Below are 26,816 nucleotides of genomic sequence, written 5' to 3' on the forward strand. Positions count from 1 at the left end.
GGCCCCCCTTGAAATACTCTAATAGAACATAGTTTGGAAGAACAAGGCAAGCATTAATATAATGCTTGCGCAATTTCCTATTTTAAATGGCCAATAATTTTGTTCATCTTATACTACAGCATCTGCAAAGGATGTAATAACGAAAAACTTGGCAAAGGATACAGTGACCATGATGCATGAAACTGCCCGAAAGACACCTTGCCTTCTGAAAAAAGAGCTGTTTCACAGAAACAAAAATTTGTTTGGCATGTCAGATATTGCTCTACTTTGAACCTTTCTATTCTGTTCTACTATTTTAAACTTGTTTCACTGTAAATGTTGCATATACACTATCCTGAAACAACTAGCATTTCAAAGTCCCAATGAACATGGTCAATGCCCTTCCAATGATGCCAAAACAGGCTTGTGGGATCTCTACCATTATTGCATGCAGGTGAGGTTCTCCTGATTAGGTGAACTATAACAATGACCTTCTGGGACAGCTTTGCAGGTCATTCAGTTCTGGGGACTTCCAGTCCTTGATTGCAGAAAGAAGAGACTGGTTAGGTATCAGATCTTTATTGGGCAATGGTAAATTTGACATTCGAGACTTGTCATTTCTCCTGAGCCAGGTCTCAAACGCATTTCAGTTGTATGTATACCCATCAAAAGCAATGCAGGGATCATCCATCACTCTCTGTACAAAAGTTCAGGTAAATTGGTTTAGGTCAACTATAAGAATATATCTTATTTCATTTGAAGCAGTTAAATACTAAAATTGAATATAAATAGTCTCAATGATAACATGGACAACTTTAAAAAAAAACATCAGCCCATGTCATCTGGTATCAATAGTATGGAAAAAAATTTCTCAAACACTGCAGTTTTTTTCATTAACATTTTACCTAATGACAATGTGGCATATCCACAGGCCTTGTAATACATCACATGGAAAACTGCAAAGAAATCTAAGATATTCAATTCAGCTCATATGATTCTTCCTTTTTAAGGAACACATGGATCAGCTTGGAGAATATTGTTAAACTTCAGGTCCTGATGCAAATAAGTTGATGAGACCTCGGCATACTTGTACAGAGACTTGGCATGCTTGAAGGATCTCGCCGTCCAAGTTCCAGACACTTTCATCATGTGATGAAACAAAGGTAAATGCAGGTGTCTGTAGAAAATAAATGATTACTTTTGAGGCAACACAAAAAAAGGCAAATAAAACTAAAAGTTAACCATACTTTATGATGTTCCACAAAATCAAAATTCAGAGGGTCCGACCCGCTCCTTGTAAGCTGAGTAAGATGCCTGCAGAATACCACTCACCGGTTAGATAAATTTGCCAGCAATCGACTAAAGATAAGCACCTGTTAAACTATCATTTTTCAGTGAATGAGGCTCTTCAACAGTTTTAGAAAAATGTGTAGCTATTTCAATACAAGCATATCCAGTTAAGCAGCATCAAAAGAAGCTCTCTCAGTCTATTTTAGTTATAATTCAAATTTTCCCTAAGGAAATAACTTACTCCCTAGTTCAATTTACTGATGCCCTAATGCTACTTATGGTTGGGAAAGTTGCACCAATGGAAATCAAGTCTCCGCCACGTGGACTAGGAAGAATTATGTTAGGGTCAGAACAATTCATGTAATTCTCTATTGTTTATATTATAAGAAAATAAAAGAGGAAGTCTATAGCAATAAACAATAAATAACCATGAAAGGTAAATGTAATGCATAGCATATAGCCTCGGAGTCAGAAATGGAAACTGAAGTGGGCTGTTGTAGTAATTGCTTCCATAGTCACTTCGCATAGGCTTCAAACATAAATGCACAGATTATATGAATATGACTTGCAAATGAAACATAAGGAATCCAAGAGGTATAGAAAGTAAAAACATAGCATCCTCAGCAATCAACTTGAACTTGGAGAAATCAATGTAAAGAACATTGCCATCATGAAAAAGCTTCATAAAAAATCAAATCAGTGATAAAATAAAAAAAATAAAGAAGCAAGCATGGACTCCATTTTATATCTTAGCCAACATTCACCAAAGAATATCACTGTTACCTGGACTGTTGTGTCCAGCCCCAGGAATCTCTCGTGCCACATATCGGCTATCATACATGCAACTAACAACTTACAAACTAATTGAATTTTGTGATTGTAAATTTTACAGATCAATGGAGAGAGGCTTCTGTCAATTAGTCCAACACAATTCTTCACTGAATTCTACTGCTAGAAATAGGATTTTGTTGTTATCAGAAATCGGTGAAGGGAGGAATTATTAATGATGATTTATAGATTGTCATATATGTTTTGTATCTAGAGCTAAATTTGGAGTTCCAAGAAAATTTTGTATTTCTATATGAGTACTATTGCTAAGCTAGATAGTGAAGTATTTACAAGATAGCATGGCACCTACCTTAATAGCACCTTTTTTCATCATTGTTGAAGCTAAAATCCTTACAGTGTAATGTAGCAAATGAGTAACCTTACATTAATGATTTGTACTTGCAACCACTTCCTAAAATCAATGAAAGCATAAATAATTTGCTACTGTTACATCATTCAACATGCACAAAGTAAATTATTTGAACATATCAAGAATGACATGAATTAATGATTCCTACGCCAAAATCTAACTGCAGACTAGATTCACAAAATTTCATGCTTCAGCAAAATGTGTTGGTGCAAGTTCCACTCATTGCCAGCTTTTCTTGTCGGCATATAACAAGTAGAATTGTATTATGCTAATGTCACGATTAGGCAAATTACCATAAGTAGTATGGACGAGGACAATCTTTGACAAGTATAAGATGAAGAAAGCCATCAGCAAGGTGTGCATCAGCCACCAAACCATCAGGAGCTCTTTCATTACGGCATGAAATAATTGCCGCCCCAACACTAAGGAAGCGTCCCTTAGATTGCAGCCATCTTGAATTCTCGGAATGAATATTGGGGCTAGTGATGGCTCTATTTGAAGGAAACTGAGCAGAATTTTTAGGCTCATTACAGACAGCGCAGTTCATACGGCAAATCACTCTGTTAGAATTTTGTCGAGAAAGTTGTGATGATTGTGTTTTATTTCCTCCAGTATGTGTTATGCCAGTCAGTGGGTCAAATTTTCCAGTTTCCAGAAAAGCTATTTCCGCCTCATATGATCTGAATAAAAAAGCAAAGGTGATTATCAGAAGTGCAGTGTAACCAGCAGTCAATTGAAGTTATAAAATGCATGCTACAGTGATCATTTAAGAATAACCTGTGTTCCAGAAACACCTTTGTCCCAGCAAAATCATAACGTACAGGGCCCATCCAACGATATTTTTCACTCTCCTTAATGACATCTCCATAAAATCCATACCTATTTATAGACCAAAGAGATTCCTTAAAAAGAAGCATCTTATATATTTAGTTATTAAAATAAAGAAAACAATTTATTGCATGAGAAGATAGTCTTGTTAACAACTGTTTCAGAAAGGTAATTTCTTGATGCAGAGGATTTCAAACAAACAAATTGAGATGAACTGGTATTCCAGTTTTTTCAGTTTATTTCTGTAACTATTTGTCAGGCAAAATATAATGCAGAATCCAAGTCCCAAAGAAGTGCAGGGGAATAAGATCAAGCGGTATAAATGAGGGGGACAAAAATATTTGACACTACAACCTGTTTATCATTTTCTGCAACACAAGGAACCACAAAGTCAAATTGTCAAGCCTACATGATTCATGGCAGTTTGTTGGATATTAGGAAGCATATAGGATTCCAGGACAGATCAGCCATTATGTGTCCTTCCATGCATGCATATGTGTATGGCTACTCAGTGAATGGTAGTACTTGCCACAAAATGTAGAATTTTCTTGATATATCGCATCAGAGACATATATAGGCAACCCATCATAACTTCCGAGATATGTGCACTATCACATTACTTTAACCTCATCAAATGGCGGGGTCGAATATATTGGAATCTCAAATATGGTGAATATGAAAATATTAGCCACTTAAATAGGCACTTGAAATCGACCATATCTGCAACATGTTGCCAATACATACCATCATACTTAAATTCCAATGCAATAGAAACAAGGGAACATATTTGCCTGCACTCTGTAAAATCTTTCAGACAATGAAGAGCAATTGTATCATCTTGGCCGCCTATATATTTTCCATGAAATAGCTTAGATCAATCTATCAAGGAAAATAAACATGTACTAATTCACATAATTTTAAATTTTATATGACCTAAAGACCACGGTATGTTCCTCTGATTATAATGCAAAACTGACAAAATTGCTACACTGAGACGAAGTTACAATAGTTGATATACAATTCTGAAGTCAGTTTCTGCCTACTCGCAAGACTATCATCCCATAGAACACATTTTCTAAAACTAGAACAAGACCCTGTGACGCGAAAGAAACTTCAAATCTATACTACATCCAGTATCCTATTCATATCAATTTAAGTTTCCTAATGGAAAGAAGCCTATATCAGAAATAAACATGCAATTTTTATAACCATCTCATTTAGGAAAACAAGTAGTAAGACATAGGCATGTCAGTAAACGTATTTGGAGTGGCCATCATAACTTGAGTTATTTACGGAACATGCTTGTGAAAGTAGGCACTATAGATTAGAGTCACTACCGTAAATCTAAATTTACTTGATGATGAAGTAATACCGAGATGCCTAAATTTACTTGATGATGAAGTAATACCGAGATGCCTCCACCTGCCTAGTACACATAGATCGAATAACTGAACTTAGAATTTTGACTTTTGGATATCAAACTGATAAATGTTTAACTTCAGACATATGTCTGCTAGGTTCACTTTCCATACCTTTCATAACTACCGCATCCCCTACCACAGAATCATAGTTCAAAACCTTGCTAGGTCAACTTGAAACTTGGCCAAGTCGAAAGTCGACTCAACTCTGAAGATTTCAAGATGACTCAGCAGGTGATTGGCTGATTTGCCAAGTTACTTGGAACTTGATTTGAGCAAGTTCCGCTCAGTCAACTATCTGATGATAGTGTTACCATGTTTTTAACTTTATGCATTTCATAATACTTATGCTAGGCAAGTAGCATGAAAGTAAACACTAACAAGATCTGGGGTGACTTTATCGTTACATAAAATAAATGGGATTTTATGGATCTAGGATTATTATATTTCCTTAAAATAAGGTGAATTGATGTTTATTTAGTACATGTAAACTTTTGCAATATTTTATAACACTTGCATATGTTAATAAATTTTATTATCCATTCTTGATATGCAAGATTCAGTGGGTGCTCAGCCAAGTCATCAGTCAACTTGACTTGGCTGACTTTTGAGTCCAGTTGGGTTTTTGGATTTCCGAACTAGCTTACATAAATCAAATCAAAGTATAAATAGCGTACCCTGCAAAAGAAGCTGCATAGCGTACATAAGGCAAATCCATGGATGAAGGGCTAGTTTTCCATCTGACCACCTGAGCTATATCAAGTGATATCCTCTTGCCAAGGATAATGTGCAAAGCAGATGTTACAGGATCTCGCATGCCAGTAGTACTGCAAAAACAGAAAGCAACTCTCTCTCTCTCTCTCGTAAAAGTACTATTAAAAATTCAAAATGATTAATTTAAGATTCATTTAAATCAATTGTCAGTTAAGTGAGTTCAGATTAACTGCATAACTCCAGAAAAAAAAGCATGGATAAGGCATGCAAGAATTAAGGTTTGTTTGTTAAATAAAAGTGAACGAGGACTAAGAAAACACACTTGAAGCTTCCTAGGTGAAGATGAGGTCAAAACCCTCATCTACATAGAACATGATAAACTATGGAATGAAGCAACCATCATCCACACTCAATTTAAATTCTGAAACGAAGATACCTGATCACAATAGCATCAGTTGAGCCGGCTGGAATTATTCCAAGTCTAAACCAATCATTTGGGAAGGAAATTACAGGATTTTGATCTGCACAGTAGCCATGGTGATCTTGTCATTCAGTGCTGGGAAAATTAGGTGCAACTACTGCTTTCTTTGTTAGGGCCTGAATTGTTGCAGTGAGTATTGATTCTAGTACGGGATTTCCAATAGCAAATAAACTAGTAGTTACATACTGAATTTTGAGATGCCCACTCCATTAGATTCTGAAGTTAAGAGAAGAGGTTCATGATCATCACTTTTAGAAGAAGTCTCAGTAGACGAGCCATTTTTGTCGTTATAATAGGCTCTACCATTATTATTGCTATTATTTCCAAAAATTTGGTCCTTTTCATCATTTACAGAATAACTAAACTCTGTTGGAGCTGGTGGATAAGGAGCCTTGTGCCTTGAGGAAAGAATGCCATTCAGAACTTCATTAAAGAGACCATCACCCCCCTGAGACAGCATTGGATCAACATATTTCAGGAAACTATAAAAGAAACAAAATGGAATGGTGTAACACCTAGTTTTAAAATAAAGAACCCATATGAGAACTTTCTTTTCTGTGCATGACCTTATCTCGGCAGCATCATAATTCATTAGATCTTAGATCTGGTAGTTTGTCACTTTAATACATAAGTAAAACATGGATTTGCTTCCAGTTACATAAAATGTCTCATAAAGTTCTGCATGTGCTATTTATTAGTGGAGCCTGCACATTGTAAGCTAGCAAATAGATTAAGCTCCTAACTAGGTTACTATAAGTCGGAGTTTTTAAGTTTGGCATAAAGCTAAGCTATATTTAACATTCATACTGTGTTAAACATGGAAGGGCTATTGCAAAGGTTTTGTACAGGCTGCACTGTGAGTCTGTGATCTCTGTCCTAGCTAAAGGGTGGGAATGAGTGAGTGCTATATGTGTTCATCTCGCCCGGATTATGTGTTGCTTACCACATATACATGAACCATCATGGAAGTTATCAGACAATTCTGTTGGGACTCATATATTAGCTCTATCATCTTAATGTTACATTTGGTCAAGCTTAAAGATGATTTAGTGGGTTGATTTGATCACCTATTCAAGTTTTGGGGAAATATTTTACAAAGATACAAGAATTTATTGAGCAAACACCAAAGTGGCACGCAAGTTTCACCAACCATCTCAAGCTAATATGTGAAGCCATATGGGAAAAATGGTTTGAGTCAAGGACGGTTCCGGCCGACTCGAGCCATACTGGTGGCTCAACGGTACAGTTTCGGCAACGAAAACGAGATCCGTTGCTGGAGCCGGAGAAGGAGAAGGAAAGAGAGAGCGAGCGGGGGAGGGAGGGAGAGGGAGAAGTGGCAGACGCCGGCAGAGGCCGCCCAGTACCGGTTCCTCCGACCTTGGTTTGAGTGCTCAAGTTATATATCTATATCCATAATCATGACCAACAAGCCTTCTCCCAACTACTTGAGATCAGTTTTATGAGTTACCTATTTTCAGAAAAGGCTAACTCTTCTTTTATTATCTTCATAACTTTCCCACAACTTCCATCTCATGTAATACTCCCATTCCCTCTTTCCAAACCCTCAATGCAATTCATACACATCCTCTTATAATAGGGCATCCTCAAGTCATTGCAGCAAATGCCCAACATCTCAGCCAAGCATGTCCAAGTGCAACTCACACTTTTAAGTCTAGGACTTCGCAGGGACATCATGATCATGCTTATGGGTATGCCCCTCATCATGATTACTTTTACTTAATTGAGGGCTCCAAAAAAAATATCCAAAACTAAAATCCCAATATAACATCATCCAGAAAAACATAAAAATCCACCAAGTCCCGGTGTCACAAAAAATTGAAGAAAATCACAGGAGAAACATTTAAAACAGCAAAAATAGAGCTATAGTCCAGCCTCAACACCAACCAGCTGCATATGTTTTCCTATGAACACCAAGCCATGAAAGCAACCATGTTCAAGAGAAAATGCCTTCTTTTTTGAACAATCTACCATCCATCGACAACAAACCGTCTCCACCAACGGAGGGTAATAAACATGCCCATGAAAAGTCAAAATATAAGAGAAGAGTTGCATATGCTTCAAAGGAGAAATTACACACCAAAAGGGCCCACAAGCTTTCATTTGCATCAAGGTTCGTCGTACCGTCCCAAATCGCTTGGGATGGGGCATACCATAACATACCAATGTGGAACCATGTTGGTAAGGCCTCTCAATTTGGTCATAGGTCCGAACGATTTTGCTCAAGTTTGAGTGGCTTCAAGCAGTTTCAGGAACAAACCGGGTTGAACCAGTTCCTTTACTATTTAAATACCTCTTTGATCACAACCCTAGCCTTTGTTCTCTTGCCTCTCTCTCTCTCTCTCTCTCTCTCATGCTCACAAGTGTACCACCCTGGCCGATCCCTCTTTCACAAGCACACAACAATGACAATGGCAAAGATCGCCAATTCCTCGATTGTCTCGGCCTCAGTGCCAACCCCATCGGGTACCCCCCTCTCTCCCACTATTGCACTCTCGATCGATAGAAAAACAAAAACAAGAAGAAGAATAGAAGAGGTTTTTGGGTGTAATGGTGCCCTACTAGCACAGTTGAGCATATCGTGTGCCGGTACAGTGTCGTGTTGATACCATACCAACCTTAGTACCTTGTCGGCATGGGTCTCAGCACTAGTTCGACTACCCTCGTTTGTAATAAAACTTAAGTTCCCCCGTAGGCTCAGTTGACGGTTCCTTGAAGTACCCTTGAGTCATCACTTCATAATAATGATATGCCACCTCAAGATTTGAATACACGGTGGACTTTTTTCCCCTAATTGGTTTTATAAAAACCTGATGTTGTTCCACTACCCAACAATAAAGCATAAAAAATCACACTAGCAATGCATTTGTTTATAACATGGCCAAAAAAATGAACCAAGCCCACCAAATAAGTGTTAGTGTTAACCAAAGTGTAATAAAGCTGTAACATCCAGGAAGCTTGAATATTTGGTAAAAGAATGTATATTAGATTAGGGAATTGGTTGTTGCCTCTAATTATGTATTGTAGAAGTAAATGGGATTGCCAATGAACTCTACAAACAGTGTTATCTAAGAATTCATGTTTCTTGTTGATGATAGATTGGTCATGAACTTCAGCTGAAAAAATAAAGAATCTATTTTATTATCATGGTCTTTTGAAATTTCATTCTGATTTCAATTTATAATGTTCTAAAACACTTTCGAAGCACATTAATTTGAATGACAAATAAAATATCTATCAAGATAGAAAGCTAATTATGAAAAAGACAATAACCAACCAAAACAAGATTTATGAAAAGTTTAAAAAGAATATATATGATAACATGTAAGCTAGTGACGTACCACAGCAACAATGCCATCAAAAGAACTAAGTTCTCTGTCTGATAAAGATGATATTATATCAAATGCATGCCCTGCCCTCTTAGTCACTGTCACCTGAAAAAAGCACAGAAACTATGTAAATCAAAATACTGTGATGGAAAAACCACCATCTATGCAAGCAAAGTTCATTATAATATAAAAATATTAAATAAATTTGGTTGGACTCTGTTTATAGAATGTTTATGTTTCAATTTGAAGTCATGAAAGCACTCTATTCACCTTTGTTTGTACTTTAGCACGGGAAAATATAGGAGCAACCATTTCCCAAGTTTTGTTTCCTTTTCCTTTCCCACATAGTGGATGTACAAAGACCTACAGGAAGTTAGTTCCTGTATCAAAAACCTCAGGGACTAAAAAAAGAACATGTCTTAATTGAAGTATGGACTCTACCAAAAGACTCTTTGGCCTTCCCGCTCCATCTTTTATATAAGCATTTATATCTTCCACCCACATTTGGCATTTCTGCAAATCCTCATGCCCGAAAGTGTACTCAGAAAGAACCCAAGGAGAACGGCATGTTTTGGGTTTATGGAATCCATGCACCACAAACCGGTACATCTGCATGAGCAAAGCAGCACTTAAGAATAGAAAGCAGTGAACACTGCAGCAGTAACAGTCAAGAAAGTCAAAAATTGTCAGGAACAAGTAATACATGTCATAAAAAACAAGCCTTCTCTCAGCTACATGTGATCAGCACTAAGAAAGAGACAGGATGCATGACACAAAGCTTTTATTGAAATATTCTAACCTCGGAGCTTCTGCCCAAAAGAAACCCGCCAGAATTCCAGGCAGGGTCATGAATCAAGCCTCGATCAATTAACTCTACAGCATAGACATTTGAAAATTTGATCTCGGTTTCAATCTTTGAATGACGTTTCATGCACAAGCACGAAGATACAACTGAACACTGAAAAGCATGACAAAGTCAAAACACAATATCGAGCTAAAACAAGGATGGATAATAGCTATTATATAAGAAAAAATAATTCCAAACTAAAAATAATATAACACGAGTTATTTGCAAACTCCGTATAAACTTACCAAAGCTATTGATCAAACGTCAAATTAAACTACAGTAATTTCCAAAATATGTGCGCATATGTTAGTGAATTACAGTTCATCTTTCAAAATGAAAAAAATCTTGGGCAATAAAGGCAGCAAAAGCCAACTATATGCTAGAAGCCCAATGATAAAACTACTCGGTTCAATCATACATTAAATATTCATAAGAACTAAACATATGCCATTTGCAGGTTTAGTGTCTATCACATTAGGCATTGATAAGTCACAGAACAGTGGAAAAGGCATCCAGTATTGTTCATATATCAGTCAGTACTCAACATGGTATAGTCAAGTATGTCAAAAACCCACATATATCCAACACAAAAGAAAAGATCTGCAAGGTGGCTTATAGAACGCAAAGAAACACTGAGGAAACTTGGATGTTTCTTAGTTAAGCTGACTGGAGAGATAATATATTATATATCCCTTGGTTCAGCCAGCTCTACTATAATATCCTAAAATCAAAGGATAAAAACAAAAGAACATTGACAGGAATTAAAGGTGAAAAAGTGGGATTCTTCTCTCTCAACACAAAACATCCAAAAATCCTATTTAGGATACAATACTTTAAATCTCCTCTTATTTGTTTCCTGTGAATTGGATTTATTCTCTATTCTAGCAAAAGGATATATTGTTACCCAGCTTCAGTATAATGAAAACTACAAACCAAGCCAAGACGTGCATCTGGATAAAATAGAACTTTGTTTGAGGCCATTTCGAGACTCCAAACAGAATTTATATCTAGACTCTAATTTGATGATAGAATCGATACGGGGTTCACCAAATCAACAGAACAATCAAACAGAAAAGAATCAAAAAATTCAGAATCTTTCCATGATCTAGTTTTTATCATAAATCCGTTTAAAAATTTCCTGTTTAAACCGAGATTATAATAAAAAAAAGAAGGAAGATATGTGATTTCTTAAAGAATATACCCGGTGGAGGGTTTTCCAGGACAAGCCGTCGGGATCAAGGGCGACGACAACCTCGCCGACCTGATCCAGAAACAGCGTCGAGCGCAAGACCTTCACGTTTCTTTCCATGGATGGAAGAGAAGGGGAGATTTACGATCAGCTCTACGTCAAGGTCGCAGGAGAAGAAGGAGGCGACCTTTCTTCCGTGGAGCTGATATTATTTGGGGCCCGATAACGTGGGCCCATTCTCCCTCTATGTATGGGCCAATGAGTTCCCCGCGTCTCCACGCCCTTGGTCGCTTTTGTTTTTTATTTCCTTCAAAAATAAAATTACAAGAATTAAGATTGAAATAGATTTCATACGATTATTTAATTTTTATTTTTCAAAATTATGTTTTTTATTTAAAAATAAAAAATAAAAAATAATGTTATTGTACAGCAAAAAACTCGTACTTATTATCGCCGCCACAATCACCTCCTCTATCATCATCAATTGCTCTGCTATTATCATCATCATCTCTGCCGCCACTAGGAATGGTAATTTATATTGCCCGTTAGGTATCCGACCTGATCCAATCCTAACGAAACAAGTTTTATCCAATTTGCAATACATTTGAGATAAATATGAGTAATAATAAAAGTTGTTCCAAACGTAACCTAAATATATGTAACTTGTTATAAATCTTCTCTTCGAGATAAAAAAAAAAAGTATGGAAAAAAATATTTTTTACAGTTTTATCCAATTCAATCCATCTATCTTTGCACCACATTTTATCCTATCTAACTCTACCTACCCTATCCCACCTCGAGACAAGTATGGGATGGATTCGGATACTAACCTATCGAATCCACACTTGCTGTCATCTCAAACTACTACCATTACTTCTTTTGGTTCTCCATTACCTTTACAATTATTGCCAATATCTTGCAAAATACCTTACAAATATCTAAATTATTTATATACCCTTATAAAATTCTATTTATATATATACACGTACGTGTAGATATACATACATATATATATGCTTCATTTAATAAGAGAATATGTGGAAATAAAATTTATAAAACTACATACGTAGGTAATAAATTTGCAAGAATATATGCGAAAAAAATAATATATAAGAATATGCACATAAATATTAAATTTATGAGAGTGTAAATATAATTTTAGATATGTATAAGGTACATAACTATAAAATAACCATAAGCATATATAAATTTGTAAAGGTTTATAATTGGCTCTCTAAACTTCCTTCTAAAAGATCAGCCGTCTGATATGATGCCCCCTCATCCCCCTCCTTTCGTTCCGCAATGCCTGCCCCTTGGATGAAGCAAAAGCCCTGGAGAAGGCTAAAAGCCTCCACGTCTCCTTCGCCCAATCCCGATTCCCGGGGTAGCGGGATCGACCTCCCGTTCGACGATTTGAAGCGCGTCTTCGTCGACTTTGATCTCGCCAGGTGCAACTCCTGAGGATGGCGACGATGTCGACGTCTTCCTCTGGATTTGCAAAAGGATCCGGGTCTTCTACGACCTCGGCTCGCTGAAAGGTCAGATGGGAGAGCTGAGACGAGGAACAGGTGGGTTTTTCTCGAACTGGACGAGGCTGCATTGGCTCAAAAATTGAATTTTTTTTCATCAGATTAGGAATGAAGGGCGAGCAAGATGGCCCCTTCTTCTGCAGCACCCTGAAATTTTGGATATTGATCTGGACAACCCGAGCATTCCATGCCCGAGTATCTGAAGTGCATTGGGTTGACAAAAGAGGAAGTGGCTTCGCTATCCTGGAGGTTCCCCTACATGATGGGAAAGAATAAATTGGGAAATTTGCCAGGGTCCACGAGAGCTATGGAGCTCCATGAGTGGTTCCTCGGGAAGATTTTTCTAATTCTGATTCTCACGACACGAAGATCTTTTGAAAGATCTAGAAAGGGCAAAATCTGCGAGAAAGGAGCAGATTGTGGATAATAAAGTGGAGTTCTTACTTGGTATCGGTTTTGGCGAAAACAAGATCACCGCCAGAGCTGCCTCGTGCATGCACAGCACAAAAGATAAGTTGCAGAAGCGGTTCGACTACCTCCTTGAGATGGGGATTGAGTACTCTATGCTTTGTAGAATGATTAGTGCGATTCCAAGATTACTTAACCAGAGCAAGGAATCATTCCTGGAGAAGGTGAATCACCTGTGCAATGACTTGAGCTATTCTTTGCGGTACCTTGTCAGCTTCCTGGCTTTTCTGTGCTTTGATCTGGAGAACAGGATCAAGCCCAGAATGGTTGGAGCGTTTCTCTTCTAAAAGTAACCGTGATGGTAGTCAAAGAAACTTATTTTTGCCTCACCCAGAATCTCCGTCACATCATTAAATGATAAAAGTTATGGAGTCATTGGAAGCCTTCCATCTAGTCATCAGCCTGGCTGCTGCAAATATTTCTTCATCTTAGAGGTATGCTTATAAATATTATTAATATATGCGATCTCCAAAATTTTGAATTCATTCTCACATGTATATTAGGTTTTGTTTGCAGATTGAACCATGATATATGGCATCATGGAACAACAGTTCCAGGCTATAACTGGTATATTACATCTGCCAAACTGTACACATGCTTTGCGACTTCATAATTTTCTATGATCTACACACTTGAGGCTCAAGAGTTCACATTCCTGTTAGATTCATTAGCATGACAACCTTCGGGCTTGTTAAGAAAAATCAGTTAGGCTGATCTGGAAATTGTGCTGCGGTCTTCTGTTCCTGACATTGTTACCTCTTATATCCTTGTAATCCTGGAAATATATATCAGATACGAAGGGGGAGAGCAAAAGAAACCCTAACCCTAACCCTACCCCGAGAGAGAGAGAGAGAGAGAGAGAGAGAGAGAGAGAGAGACGGTGGGAGGAAGGAACTTACTGGAATGCGGGCTGTGTGTGTGTGGGGGGGGGGGGGTGCAGGAGGAATAGCCGGAACTATGTTAGTCCCTGACCGTTCTGGTTTGGTACGCCCCGAACCTGCCAGTTCGGCATGGTTCGACACACCTTGATTTCCATTGTACCTAATACTCAAAGCTCAAAGAAAATTACAACATGCTTTCTTGAGAAAATGTTAAACATCATCAACTAGAAGTGCAAAACACTTACGTGGCAAGATGATGACACTTTAATTTGAAAATGAAATTTTAGTAAGTTTTATGAGGTGTTTTAATGTTTTAAGCATTTGGAAAGTAACATTGGTCAACTTGTAGAATGGATTGAGTTGATGCTATTGACTGACAATGACTTGTTAAAGGTCGGTGTAGTGAGTTATCTTTAGAGACAAAAAACTATCCTTGTGCCTCTACTTGCCATGAGGGCAAAGGCAATACATTATTGTCAATTCAATTTATGGGGATTGTATGCATGAAATGCTGATTTTCTTCTGGAGTATTGATTTATTGATCTGCGGCAGTGAAGCCTCCACTGACATTTAGTATGATGGTGGGAGGGACTTCAGATGTGATTTTACTTTGGTTGGGATTATATAAGTTGAAGCATTAGCAGAAGTTGTAGTGCTAGGAGTAGCAAGCATGATTGTCAAAAGTTGGTTGATGTTGGTGATAGAATATGAGCTGGGGTTTACAAGATGTTAGATTGTTAAGGTAGTTTAGTTTTAAAAATCCCTAAAGAATTAATGTTAGGGAGATCAAGGGTTGGATTGGTTTCATCTGGTAGAATTTCTGCTTATTTAGAAGTACAGAAAAGTGTGGAGTATGTTGCTTGTGCAGTCACCAAGGGGCAAGTCGGGGGGACTGATTTGAGATGAATGGGATGCACGTGCAGAGGTATGAGCTGTTGACCCAATTTGAGAGTTGAGATGAATGGGGGAAAGAGAAGGTGAATATTTCACTTCTTATAATAGATGTATTAGGTGGATAATATTCATAGGGTTTCTCTTAAGATCAGACAGAACACATAAGTGCTGATGATTTTCCAGGTTTCTGCATGCCCCTGCCCCCTGTATTGGTTTTTGGAGGACTCCTTGAGAATGGAAAGTAGTGTAGTATCTTGAACTCATTTATCTCCTTTTCTATAGTGATGGAAGATGGAACTAAGAAGTATTTCTCAAATTAGCTAAGTGCATGGATTTTACTGCATTTTGGTCCTTCATTGCTCCTTTTGTTTTGGGATTATCCAATATATATCATTCGATCTTTCATGTCCCGCAAGTACAGTTGCTTTTTGTATATGCAAAGCAGCAGAGCTACAATTATCAGCAGATATCCCTTACATAGTTTCTTTCAGGTCTTTGGGTTTATCAAGTGTCTCGCTTTCCTAATATAATTTCTCATTTCTTTGAGGTTCAGTGATATAAATCCTTCTTATTTATGATTTTGAATTTTTATCTTCCTCCACACTTTAGGCCCAAGAAAAACAAATAAAGGAAGAGATAATGAAACCTGAGGTGTCCTTGGGCAAGAGCACCACTGTGAACTGTGATTTTTATTTTTTGTTTTTTCTTTTCCTAGAGAGAGTTATCTATGATGCATGCAACTGGTGCTATTGATTTTCTTGTTCTGTACTTATATGGCATCATGGTATCACACTGAGAGATATGGGCTGTGAGAACCTTGCTATACCTGTGCTTATGGAATCTGTTTATAGCTACCTTCTCGGAACAGGAGTGCTTGGCCAGAGCTACAGTCTAAGCACTACCACTGACATGTTAAACAAGCTCAATCTCAAAAGTCACTGGATGAAAGACTTTATCTAGCTAGTGCATGCCAAGAACTCAAAATGCATAAGGAACTGTTATAAAGAAACAAATATTGTGGGATTTCCTTTGATGTGGTGATTAATCCAGCTTAAATTGCAACACCTCAGTGTAATCCTGAGGGAGCCTGATGAAGCTGAAGTTTCTTTGAAGAGCTCTTGGGACTGAGCCATACAATCTGATCTCTATGGATACTTCAAATTTACTTATGCTTCTCTGTGTTGAGGTTCCTTGCGCAGGGTAAAAATTGACTGATAAACATCATTGTGAGCTACTTCTGCAGTTTAAGGAGGCAACACAAAAACCTGTTTTGTACTATAGAGTCTGAAAAAAAAAGCCTCTTAGCTTAGACTCTGATGGGTCATGAGTATGTTGAGATAAAAAATGTACCAGCTCTGGTTGATGCCTCTGAAAGGCTGTTGGACAGGCCATATTTACTATAAGAAAAAAAATAATTAGGGAAGATTGAAGCTGAAGATGGGCAGGGGCTAGATATGATTGACACGCTACTCCTAGCTAGGCATGGCAAAGCTGAAAAAGAGTCGAGGAAACATTGGCTTACTGCAGAAGGGTCTTGGGTCTTACTGGTACTGTAAGTGGTCTGTCTCCAATTTTCAGAGTAATCACAGAGTGGAAATATTCCAAAATCATTTTATTCTTTTCAAAGACACCTCTAAACATTCTATTGCTACATTCTTCTGATGATATTTTGTTAGTTTGAGGAAAAGGAACATAATTTGCTTATTTTAGTATTCTGGAATTTTTGATTCTTGCATTCCAATTCTCAGAATTTTCTTGTTTGCTACACCCAATTGTTCTCGAAAAGGAGACAGTAAAAAGTCTTCTGCAAAGGTTGAAAATAACTAAGTCTGGTGTTTCTTCCACAGGTATTGATTATTCTCCCCCATGAAGTTTCAATCCGCATGGATCTTCAAGGAAGCTGAATGTTGTGTTGGAACAGGAGAATATCAACCAGGCAAAAACACTTTCAACTTCATATGTATTTTTTTTTGCCAAAATAACTCACTGAATAAGGAAGGAATATGATACAAATTAAATCAGCAAGAAACTTTAAAAACCAGTCATGCTTATTACATACTAGATGACCTGACATGCTTGAAGCATAGACGTCTCACCATAGGATTTGCTTGAAGGACTGTAATGTTACAGTGTAAAGGTCATGGTGTTGAGCCTCGCCAAGCGCCTCCAGATGGCCGGGGATGTGGCTCGTGGATATCTTGTACTTTCATGAAGTTGCTGGAGCTTTGCAACCAGAAGAACAAGTCGCCTGCACGGTGCAAGAATGAGAGTGAAAGGAATGAGCCAGATTCCTAATTCCAATATCAGCATTGCATAGGATCCTGCTGGGTTATCTGGTGCTTGTAAGGTACACATTTCTTGCCAGTGGTATGTTATATATAAAGCCTTGTGGCCCCTGAAGTGATGCATATGTGGATCCCACTACCAATTTATCATACTCTACGGTTCCTAATCATTCTATTCTTTTTCCCCTCTTACTATTTTGCTCCAACCTTCCTATATGTCTAGGTCACCGACCTTTAAGGCTTTTGTCAGATCATTTGCTAAGGCATGCCATTTGATACTTTGTATAAAGTGGGTTCTACATGCTGGATCAATGGGGAGTAGGCTTGAAGTCATTTGCATAATATACAGCTAGGATCTGTTAATATTACATTAGGTAGTTCCATTAAATGCTAAATTATATTAAGCTTGCTTTGCATGAATTTGCTTTGCGCGCAAGTATTGCATGAGCTACATCTCTTGCAGGATCAGATGATCCTCCCTTTCCTCCTATTTTATTATCTTTTCTTGATGCACAACAGTAATAAGCCTGTTTATGGTGCTGCAATGTACATGGTGAATTTCTAACAGAAATGTTTATGCCAGCCAATGCTTTGGAGAAGATTAAAAAAATCCTTTTGTTTTAACCAAGAAGGAATCCATACCTGATTGCGCTCCTCATATAACAACTAAGCACTAAGCATGTCACCTTTGTCATCTTTTGTCATATTTTTTTAGCTATTGGGACCTATGGTCCTCAAACGAATTCTTCTTTGCTTAATGGTGTGATAAAGGTGAAAGTAGTGATGCAGCAAACCATAATTTAATGTTGCTCTGAGGATTCGTATTTGAACCTCATTAAAACTAAAGTGCCTTCATTTCTTTGCTGTTTCCGCAGGCTGCTTGATGGATAGCTATATGTCAAGGAGTCAATCATGGTAATAACTTTTCTGGTCTTCAATAGGTTGAGATTGTATTTGCATCTTATTTATTTTATTCGGGCAATGGATGAGATCATCGATTTGTTATTCTGACCCATTTACTGTAACATGTGGGGTTCAACTATCTCATCTGTGATTTGGGTGGTGACACAGATACCGTGACAACCACTTTGGTTTCAAGCAATGGGTGGCAAAATCCCACCAGTCTACATCCCTTACCTACCTTTGCTTTGTCTTCAATTTTCTTTGCTTCCAAGTCTTAATAGAATCTGGCTGGTCTTGATCCTGTATCGGTGATCGGTCGCAAAGCATCAGGAGCTGGAGTAAGCAGCAATACATTATCCAAGCTATTTGGGACCAGATGAAGCATCGATGCCACTTTCCATTTGATGACAACTTTGGATCTTTACCTTATAAATAAGCCGAAGTATTTCTCTAGAATCTATCACTGAAGAAAATTCATGTGGACTTGCAAAAACACTGCTGCACTTCTCAAGTTATGCCACTATAGTTATCCCCGGGACCGATTATTCTATCTTAATGCTTCAAATCTCTACCATTAGGGATGCATATCTACCCTGGAGTTCAAGCTCCTCTTCTTTCTAAACTCCAACCATCAAGGCACGAGTATTTCTGGTGGCAAAGGCATATAGGTATCACTTTGGAGGACAGCACTTCTGGTGGATAACTATAGAAATGACAGGAGAATAAGAACCAATAAAAGTGGAGCAACTGAGGTTGTAGGACCACGCTTTCTTTTCGGTGAGGATGGCGTGACTTCTCACTTTATTTTGGTCCCAAGTCAAATTTCTCCTCTTCTTGTCCCACCTTTTAGACTATTGATGTATTAAATCTAACCGGAGAGGTTAGATTTTATTAAAATAAATAATAAAAAAACAGGAGAATTTAGACATGGGTCATCATCTTTTTATATGCACATCCCTGAAGCTAGAGGCCTAGCTGCACTCTTTGCCAATAATTTCAGCTGAGTTTAGAGATTTGTGAGGTATCTGTCACAGTAATTTTATATGAGGCTCCACATAGCCCAGTGAAAAAGTAATCAAGACTTCTATAGGAAGGCTAATGGAGGTGCAGACTTGATGGCTTCTTTTGTGTCCAATTATTTTAGAAGAGTTCTCTGAATCGGTAAGAGAGAGCTATATAGATATAACGCTTCGTGACTTGTTAAATTTTGAATTTTTTAAATGTATTTATACTAAAATTATATAACTCATCCATCGTAGGAAAAAAAAAAATTATGAACTCCAAGATTAAGTGCCGGCCTCTACATCACATACACAAAATTCTAGAAATCTTCCAGTGAGTGATGAATGCATGTGTTTAGGTGTAGAACCATTAGTTGATGCCCCGACTGCTATATGTCCCATCTACCATTCAGGAATTCAGATGAAAAATGGATAGGAATGCTGGTTTGTTTGAGGGCAGGAGGAATTTTTCAAGGACAGAGGTGGACAGAGCTATAGTCCATGCGAGGGAGGTTACTACTATCGCCGTTTGGTTCATATCCGGGATGGTCAGGGATATTTGGGGTACTTTTTCCACTGTTATAGCGCCCAGGTTCGTCCAGAAACATGTAGGGTACTTTTTTCGCTGTTATAGTGTCAAGGTTTGTCCTAGTTCATTGGGTGCCCCTATTCCTTGGTCATCTCAAAGCGAACTTCGACGGTAGCAAGTCGGCGGACGGTGTGTCTGGAGGAGTGAGATTTGTAATGAGAGATTATCTAGGCAAACTGATAGCATCTGGTGACCGACGCATGCCTAGACTTGTGGTGATTGGGGCGGAGTTTCAGGCAGCCTGGAAGGGCATATCTAATGCGAGGCGGGTACTTGGTGCTGTACGGGTGTGCCTTGAGAGAGATTATGCTATGGTGATTGATTGGATCTAGAAAGGGGACAGATTTGGAGATGGGCAACCTATCATCCGGGAGGCTCACAGATTGGTTCAAGAGATGAGCGACTTCAGGCAGCATATGTGTTTCGGGATGGGAACCAGGTAGCAGACTGGGTTGCCTCCTTTGTCGTCCGGCACATTGGAGATTTTCTTTGGACATCCGCAGTAGATATACCTATTTCTTCGTACTCTTTACTTTCTCGTGATTTGGCAGGATGTAATCATGTTAGGGCTATATGAATTGCCATTTTCATATATAAAAAAGAAAGAAAGAAAGAAAAGAAAAGAAGAGTTCAGCCGATATTGCAGCGATTCCAGCGTTATGGTCAGCAGTATCTAACTCGGTTACGAGGAATCAAACCAAGACATATGTCAAAGAGGCCAAGAAAGATCAAGACCATCATCATCATCATCATCATCATCCTAATCTGCTGCTCCGAAGGAACAAATGGATGATATGGGAACAGCAATCATAATCACTACTAGTTGGGAAAGAAGGTAACCTCACTGAGCGGTGATGAGACCTCAGTTCCTTTCTTCTGTCTAACACTGGAACGAACCCTAGAACCGAGAAGCCGAATTTCGTAACCCCCAAAAGGACCATCTCTCTATCGATCGATCGAGGGGGTGGCGCGGTGGAGGAGGGAGGATGGAGGGAGAGCGGGGAGGAGGGGGGAGGTGGTGGTGGTGGGCAGCGGCAAGCTCGGCCCAGCTGGGAGCGGGGATCGCAACGTACCGGCGAGGGTGCGGAAAGAGCGGCACCGTGATGCCCTTCAAGGCCTTCGCCATCGCCACCCTCTTCGTCGGCGCCGGCGCCACAGCTGTCGCCGGCGCCCTCCACGCCACCGGCATTCATAAGGTAACTTTACCATCATGCCCTAGACATTTCAATCTTTTTCTTGGGAGTATTTTCATGCTAAGCCCCTTCATCTACCAGTGTTTTCATTCGAATATTTTCAGATAAGTCCACCTATGTATCAGTATTACCATTATAGTCCATTTTCTGAGAATATTTTCAGATAAGCCCCTTCACATATTCAGTAATATCATTCACCGCATTAGTGCAATTTTTGAAGCCTCTTTGTACCTTCACGGCTTCACTATCTTCCTCAAAATATTTTCTTACAAGTCCCTTCATAAATTATTATTAGCATCATGCCCCTCCACGTTTCTCTTGAGAATACTTCCGGACAAGCCGCTTCATGAATCGCTATTATAAGTATTCTCCTCCAGCTTTTTCTTGGAAAATTTTTAGCATAAGCTTCTTCAAAATTAATCTTACCTTTCTACGCCTTCAATGTGTCCTGTGAATATTTTCAGATAAACCCCTTTAAATATTAGTATTTTTCGATAAATGTATCTATCTCTTTTTTCAGAGGGTTAATTACACCTCCCTTTCAATCAAAAAAAAAAAAAGAATCTCTTTATTCGTGAAAAATGATGATGATAGTAATCATGGTTTGATGGTGATGGATGGTGTAGGTGGATGACGTGAAGGAAGTTGGTGCAGGCATTCGGAGATGGATGGGAGCTCGTCCGAGCGAGACTAAATAATCTGGTCCTCGAGGCATTTTTCTGCAAGGGGAATGCACGCATCCAACGATCTTCTCGTCTCTCTTATTTCTTCTTTTTTTCTTTCTTTCTTTCTTTTTTGTCTCTCCTTTGCTCAATCCCAATGTGTTTCGTGATGCCTGTTCCCTTAGGATCAACAGTCTTTTGTACTTGAATGCACCATTCATTAATTTGTATTCAGGGATTTAACTCTTTAACTCTTTTGTTTAAGGAAAATTTTGGGGCGGCTTGGTGCAAAAAGGTGCCTCATTGAAACTGACCATCCCCTTTAGTTTAATTTCCAGGGACTCATAGACAAATATAGATTGCATCGTCTCTTGCTAGAATTATATGGTTTTGAAACTTAAATAGCGAATTATCGACTTCTTCGTTTCTTCTTTTCTTCCTTTTTGTTTGCAAGCAATATCATGCAGTGATGGCTAATTTTGATGTTGTTGTTGGGCTCTGAATTGGCTGGCTATTGAATGCTGATGATGGTGGCTGCAGGGAGAAGTGGGTGCAAGTTCTCCCCAGAGGAAGAGCGGGTTGTGATGGATTTGGGAACTCGGATTCTAGAGGAGGAGGGGAATTAAATTAAATAGCTGAGATCCTAAAGTTCTTGCTGAATTCGGATTGTTCTCGGAGAATCTCCAACTGGACCGGGGGAGGAAGAAGACTTCCATCGGAGTTAGGATTGGAATTTTTTTCTCCGCCTGTATCTTGTCATAGGGCACGGTGGCCTTGGGTCTGGCCTCTTAGGGCCCGCCCGCAGGCCCATGGCTGAGCTAGTCACGGATCAGACTGGGCCTGAATACTTCGGGCCGGCCTAAGAGTCCAAAAAGTCTAGGTTACTATCGGTATGATTGCACTCGCCAATGTAATATGGCTCTACCCGAAGTTTATCATCGCCAAATGCACGTCAAATTGATGACCATTGTAATCTGTTAAGGAGCAAACTGATACCTTAAAAGAGTGACAAAAAAAGATAGGAATATTGTTCTCGGCAGGGCTTATGCTCCAAACTTGCATTCAAATGCAGCAAAAAATAGGTCGCCTCTGTACAATATCTACAAATCATAACTTTATCTTTGAATGTTTATTTTCAAAACTTTTTTACCTTTTCTTTGAAAGCACATTCTTCTGCATGCATGAGGAATGTGTCATGCCTTGGTCCACCAATGGTTTGTTGCTTGGGTCCAACGCCATGCTGCAGCAGTATATTGAATTCACCAAGCGTACAAAGTAAATTCCTAATGTGAGCAAAAGCTGTACATATGGTTATCTTTCAGTTTAAATTGGAATGGGTCAATGGTTATGGGAAGAAGCCCCTGGACCTTGAACTTATATGCCCCTCCCTGTTCCCCTATTTTCTTGTGCTGAATGCAATATCTTGGTAGGAGACTCCATCAACATCAAGATCCCCATGTAACAAGCATCTAATTGTAATCTATAATTGCAAGATTATTTATGTCACACAAGTTCCATGCAAGTACTTCTTACATGTTGAAGACTATTTAGCAAGCTAACCAAACACAAATCATCCATCCAACCTAAAAACTTCTTGCAAGCATCCAGACACTGTTTTGGCAAAAAAAAAAGCATATCAGCTTCCATTCTTGAATGCTTGAAAACAAGGAATACCTATAGTTTAAGAATTTCTCAGCAGATCCTCCTTAAGAACAAACTTCTGCACATTTTGATCAACAAATATGTCCACAGGACAGAAATCTTGTAAGAAAGATTTTTTTATTATTATTTTTATAAGTGGTGAGATGTTCTTAATGAGTCCTTTTTCTTTCTGAAAATATGTGTTCTAAATTAGTTAATCACATTTAAACAAAAGAAAGAAAACATTTTCTTGAAGCAGAGGTTTGCAGCATACATGATGGATCCCACTCCATTTTCAAAAGAGGAGCATAAATTCAAACTAGTTAAAGAAACTAAAGACTGCGTGAGAATCGAAGAAGAGCATCTGATATTCTTCCTCAAGACCATTAGATAGGCAATGAGTAGATAGAAGGGTAGCAAAAGTAGGACAAGAGGGGGCATTAAAGCTAACAGCCTCAGACCCACATATCTCCAAGCCAAAGCTAGCGTATGCGCCCCAAAAGAAGAATCTAAATCATGTCTGTCCTCTAAAACAACAATACCCTGGTTCTCCCTCCAAGGCTCCTCTTCACTCTAGAACTGCCTAAGCATGCTCCTTTATTCTTTTTTTTTTTTGATGGAAATTTGTTCCTTTATTCTTCTATGTGTTTTTATGCTTTAGGGAATTCTAGAGGTTTAACCAAGCCCTGCCCATTCTCTCTATAATAACCAAAATCTCCCTCAGCTATCAAGGGTAAAATGAGTCAATTACCAACCAAAGGTATTTAGTGGCCATAAACACAAAATTTTGACTTACATGCTAACCAAATACGAGCACGATCTTGAATAGCTCAATCCATACTCGAGACAATGTACCAAGCCTGCAGCATTACATCTGACTTGGTTTTCAACTGCAAGGCAAGTACATTAGAGAAATTGTCGACAATTATGCATGAGACTGGTGACAATGATATTAGAAGACATCAAAAAATTTCATCGTAGTTCAAAATCAAAACCACCCAATGAAATCACGAGTTCATAACACTTTACACAGTCCTTTTAATTTGTCAGTTAATAGAGCTTAGTCAAATGCTCGATCTACAAATACATATTTCACAAGAAAAAAAAAAAGTAATACTAGTGAGTCAGGTTGGCTTACTTCACATAACCTCAGATGTCAAAGCTGCCCTATATACCTTCCTTCAAATTGTGTTGAGATGTAATGATCCATTAATGAATCAAACATCAGTGAGAAGGTACATGTAGTCATTTAGTAGTGATCAGGAAATTTCAACAGAGTTGAGGGCATCTTTGCATTTTCCACCAACGGTAACAAAAGCGGCAGCCCCCGCGTTTTAAAACCGGCAGCCTCATCATCTCTCCTCAGCCTTTTGCCTTCCCTCCTACTTTTCCTTCATCACCAAGTGCGCTCTCCTCTCCTTCACCTCTTCCTCTTGCCTCTCTTCATGGGAGGGAGATCAAAAGAAAAGAAAGGAACAAACAGAAGAAAAGAGCAAGCCACTACAATGGCAGAGCCAGATCCTCCCCACCACCCCTCCAAACTGCCAACTCCAACGTCTGGAACTGCAAACCCACAAGACCAGCATGCCTCAGCTAAATTCCTCTCCAGTTTCCCCTACAAAACCATCTTCTTCGCCATCTTCATCACCCTCCTTCCTCTCTTTCCCTCCCAAGCACCAGAGTCCATGAACCAATCCATCTTCGCCAGAAGCTGGGAACTCCTCCACCTTCTCGTCGTCGGGATTGCCATATCCTATGGCCTGTTCAGCCACCGCAACACCGAACCTGAGCTTGAGAAGGAGGCTGCGTGGAAGGCCGACAGCCCCCAATCTTACCTCTCCCAAATCCTTCATGTCTCTTCAGTCTTCGACGATTACGAGGTTGGTAGCCCACGTAGGCTCCTTGATGAGAGCAAAATCCAGACTTGGAGCTCGCAGCACTGCCGAAACAATCCTGTGGTTGTGGTCAAAAAGGATGGCACCAATGTCACCGAAGCAACCAACAGGCCTCTGCGTTTGCCCGTCCGAAGCTTGAAATCATGCGCCCAAGACTCTGGGTTGCATGATTCTTGCTACGAATTCATCAATGGGCACTCCGGTTCGGTTAATGGAATCGAGGAGCCTAGAAGTTTTGATGCTCTGAATTCTAGGAATGATACGAAGGGGAGTGCTGTCTTTCCATCTCCTGTTCCATGGAGATCGAGATCAGGAAGAATGGAGGCGATGGATGAATTGGCGTCGGGTGCAGGTAGGTACCCTTCACCACCCTCTCGTTCTCCACCTCCTTCCATCTTGGGTGCTGCTATGGGTCCTTCCAAGATTCCATCGTTCCGCTCTCCAAAGAGGCTCTCTTCTTCTCCCACTCTTTCCCCGGACGCGAAGGCCAGGAGCAGTGAGGATGTGGGAAGGAAGAAGAGCTTCTGCATGTCTTCTGCACCCCCTGCACCACCACCCCCGCCTCCATTTCTTGGTCATCATTGCTATCCACCCATCTCGGACAAAAATGTTGTTACGAAAAGTTTCAAAGATGAATTGAAGGATCTGAGCCGGAGGGGAAGGAAAGGCTTTCAGAGTGCCAACGATTCAGGCTTTGATTCTTTGATGTCAGCACCAAAAACGACGAACGATGCCCAGAGTGCAACTCCAGGTCGAGCAACAAAGACTGGTGCGAAGCAATCATTCGGCTATGAAGCACACCAGCATTCGCTGGCCCCAAGATACCAATCTGAAGTCGAGAATGAATTGATGGAGAAGAAGGTGATCATTTCTTCGGAAGATTCAGATAGTGATGATGATCCCAGTGAGTCCTCTGATAAAGTAGTAGTTTCGAACTCTGCGGCAGAAGCAGGACCGGAAGAGAATGAAGTTGATAAGAAGGCCGATGAGTTCATAGCCAAGTTCAGGGAACAGATCAGGCTTCAGAGAATCGAATCAATCAAGATATCCAGTAGGCAGGGAAACCTTAGAAATCCAAAGTAGTTATATATATCTATATGTGCATCTACTTCTTGGAAATTGATGATGTTTACAAGTTGTTGTCTATGATGCTTTCTTTTCTCTTCTTTCCTGCAGCTGAAGTTTTCAAACACCTATCTAGTTGAATGAAGATTAAGAATTGGTAGATCTTGTTCTTCATTCTCTTTTTGAGGCAATTCTGCCTTGATCATTAGTGTGATGTACTTGAATTAGATTAATGAAGCATGTCATTACCTTGATCACTATTCAACCCCTGTACTCAAACTAGTCTACTGTCATTGCCTTTTCTTCTCTACATTGCACTGTTCTCCATGGGTTGGTGTTGCTAATGGGAAGTCCAAAAATTATTAATCAACCGAGAATGTGATGTTGGAAGCATTCTGGAATTAATTCGCACAGTGGAGGGTCGTGATATTTCTTTTGGGAATGGTTTCAAAACGCCATAAGAGTCCTCTGATATTAAAAAAATAAAGAAGAGAGAAAGCGAGAAGGTTCTTCATCACT

The 26,816-nt window shown here is 39.2% G+C and overlaps 3 protein-coding genes, 1 long non-coding RNA gene and 1 pseudogene across 5 annotated transcripts; 4 read left to right on the forward strand and 1 right to left on the reverse strand.

Annotated features, from left to right (window-relative positions):
* Nucleotides 1-173: 173 nt before the first annotated feature.
* On the reverse strand, nt 174-11,560 carry ACD5 (Diacylglycerol kinase family protein). Of its 2 annotated transcripts, XR_001879721.5 has the most exons (13): nt 11,304-11,560; nt 10,055-10,213; nt 9,697-9,864; nt 9,526-9,618; nt 9,268-9,360; nt 6,095-6,356; nt 5,864-5,948; nt 5,391-5,540; nt 3,245-3,346; nt 2,761-3,147; nt 1,227-1,293; nt 885-1,156; nt 174-676 (listed from the first exon to the last, which is right to left on the reverse strand). XR_001879721.5 is itself a non-coding variant. In XM_088723850.2 (12 exons), the coding sequence occupies exons 1-12, from the start codon at nt 11,409-11,411 to the stop codon at nt 1,019-1,021; spliced, it is 1,812 nt and encodes a 603-aa protein (XP_088579976.2). In that variant the 5' UTR covers nt 11,412-11,560; the 3' UTR covers nt 847-1,018. The 2 variants fall into 2 exon arrangements, 1 of the variants encoding a protein (XP_088579976.2); XM_088723850.2 differs by lacking the exon at nt 174-676 and having other exon boundaries at nt 847-1,156.
* A 983-nt stretch (nt 11,561-12,543) lies between these two features.
* Nucleotides 12,544-13,710, forward strand: LOC149753411 (transcription termination factor MTEF18, mitochondrial-like; annotated as a pseudogene).
* Nucleotides 13,711-17,272: 3,562 nt separating this feature from the next.
* On the forward strand, nt 17,273-18,390 carry LOC149753412 (uncharacterized). Its single transcript, XR_016395799.1, has 2 exons — nt 17,273-17,410; nt 18,224-18,390. It is a non-coding gene; the product is annotated as an uncharacterized LOC149753412 (long non-coding RNA).
* Nucleotides 18,391-20,703: 2,313 nt separating this feature from the next.
* Nucleotides 20,704-22,027, forward strand: LOC103711693 (uncharacterized). The gene is made up of 2 exons (XM_089924050.1): nt 20,704-21,037; nt 21,661-22,027. Exons 1-2 carry the CDS (start codon nt 20,828-20,830, stop codon nt 21,730-21,732), a joined length of 282 nt encoding a protein of 93 aa, XP_089780176.1. The 5' UTR covers nt 20,704-20,827; the 3' UTR covers nt 21,733-22,027.
* Nucleotides 22,028-24,655: 2,628 nt separating this feature from the next.
* On the forward strand, nt 24,656-26,562 carry LOC103711694 (uncharacterized). Its single transcript, XM_008797934.6, has one exon. It carries the CDS (start codon nt 24,783-24,785, stop codon nt 26,313-26,315), a length of 1,533 nt encoding a protein of 510 aa, XP_008796156.5. The 5' UTR covers nt 24,656-24,782; the 3' UTR covers nt 26,316-26,562.
* Nucleotides 26,563-26,816: the final 254 nt, after the last annotated feature.

The sequence above is a fragment of the Phoenix dactylifera genome, chromosome 6, assembly GCF_051530095.1.
Source record: "Phoenix dactylifera cultivar Ajwa chromosome 6, Ajwa_hap1_PhDact_Kaust_v1.1, whole genome shotgun sequence".
NCBI lineage: Eukaryota > Viridiplantae > Streptophyta > Magnoliopsida > Arecales > Arecaceae > Phoenix > Phoenix dactylifera.

Coding starts and splice junctions, on each gene's coding strand:
- ACD5 (XM_088723850.2), bottom strand. CDS start 11,411: ATGGAAAGAAACGTGAAGGTCTTGCGCTCGACGCTGTTTCTGGATCAG. Junction 9,361..9,525: donor GTGCTAAAGTACAAACAAAG/GTGAATAGAGTG, acceptor TGCTTTTTTCAG/GTGACAGTGACTAAGAGGGC. Junction 3,347..5,390: donor TATGCAGCTTCTTTTGCAGG/GTACGCTATTTA, acceptor GTCTATAAATAG/GTATGGATTTTATGGAGATG.
- LOC103711693 (XM_089924050.1), top strand. CDS start 20,828: ATGGAGGGAGAGCGGGGAGGAGGGGGGAGGTGGTGGTGGTGGGCAGCG. Junction 21,038..21,660: donor ACGCCACCGGCATTCATAAG/GTAACTTTACCA, acceptor TGGATGGTGTAG/GTGGATGACGTGAAGGAAGT.
- LOC103711694 (XM_008797934.6), top strand. CDS start 24,783: ATGGGAGGGAGATCAAAAGAAAAGAAAGGAACAAACAGAAGAAAAGAG.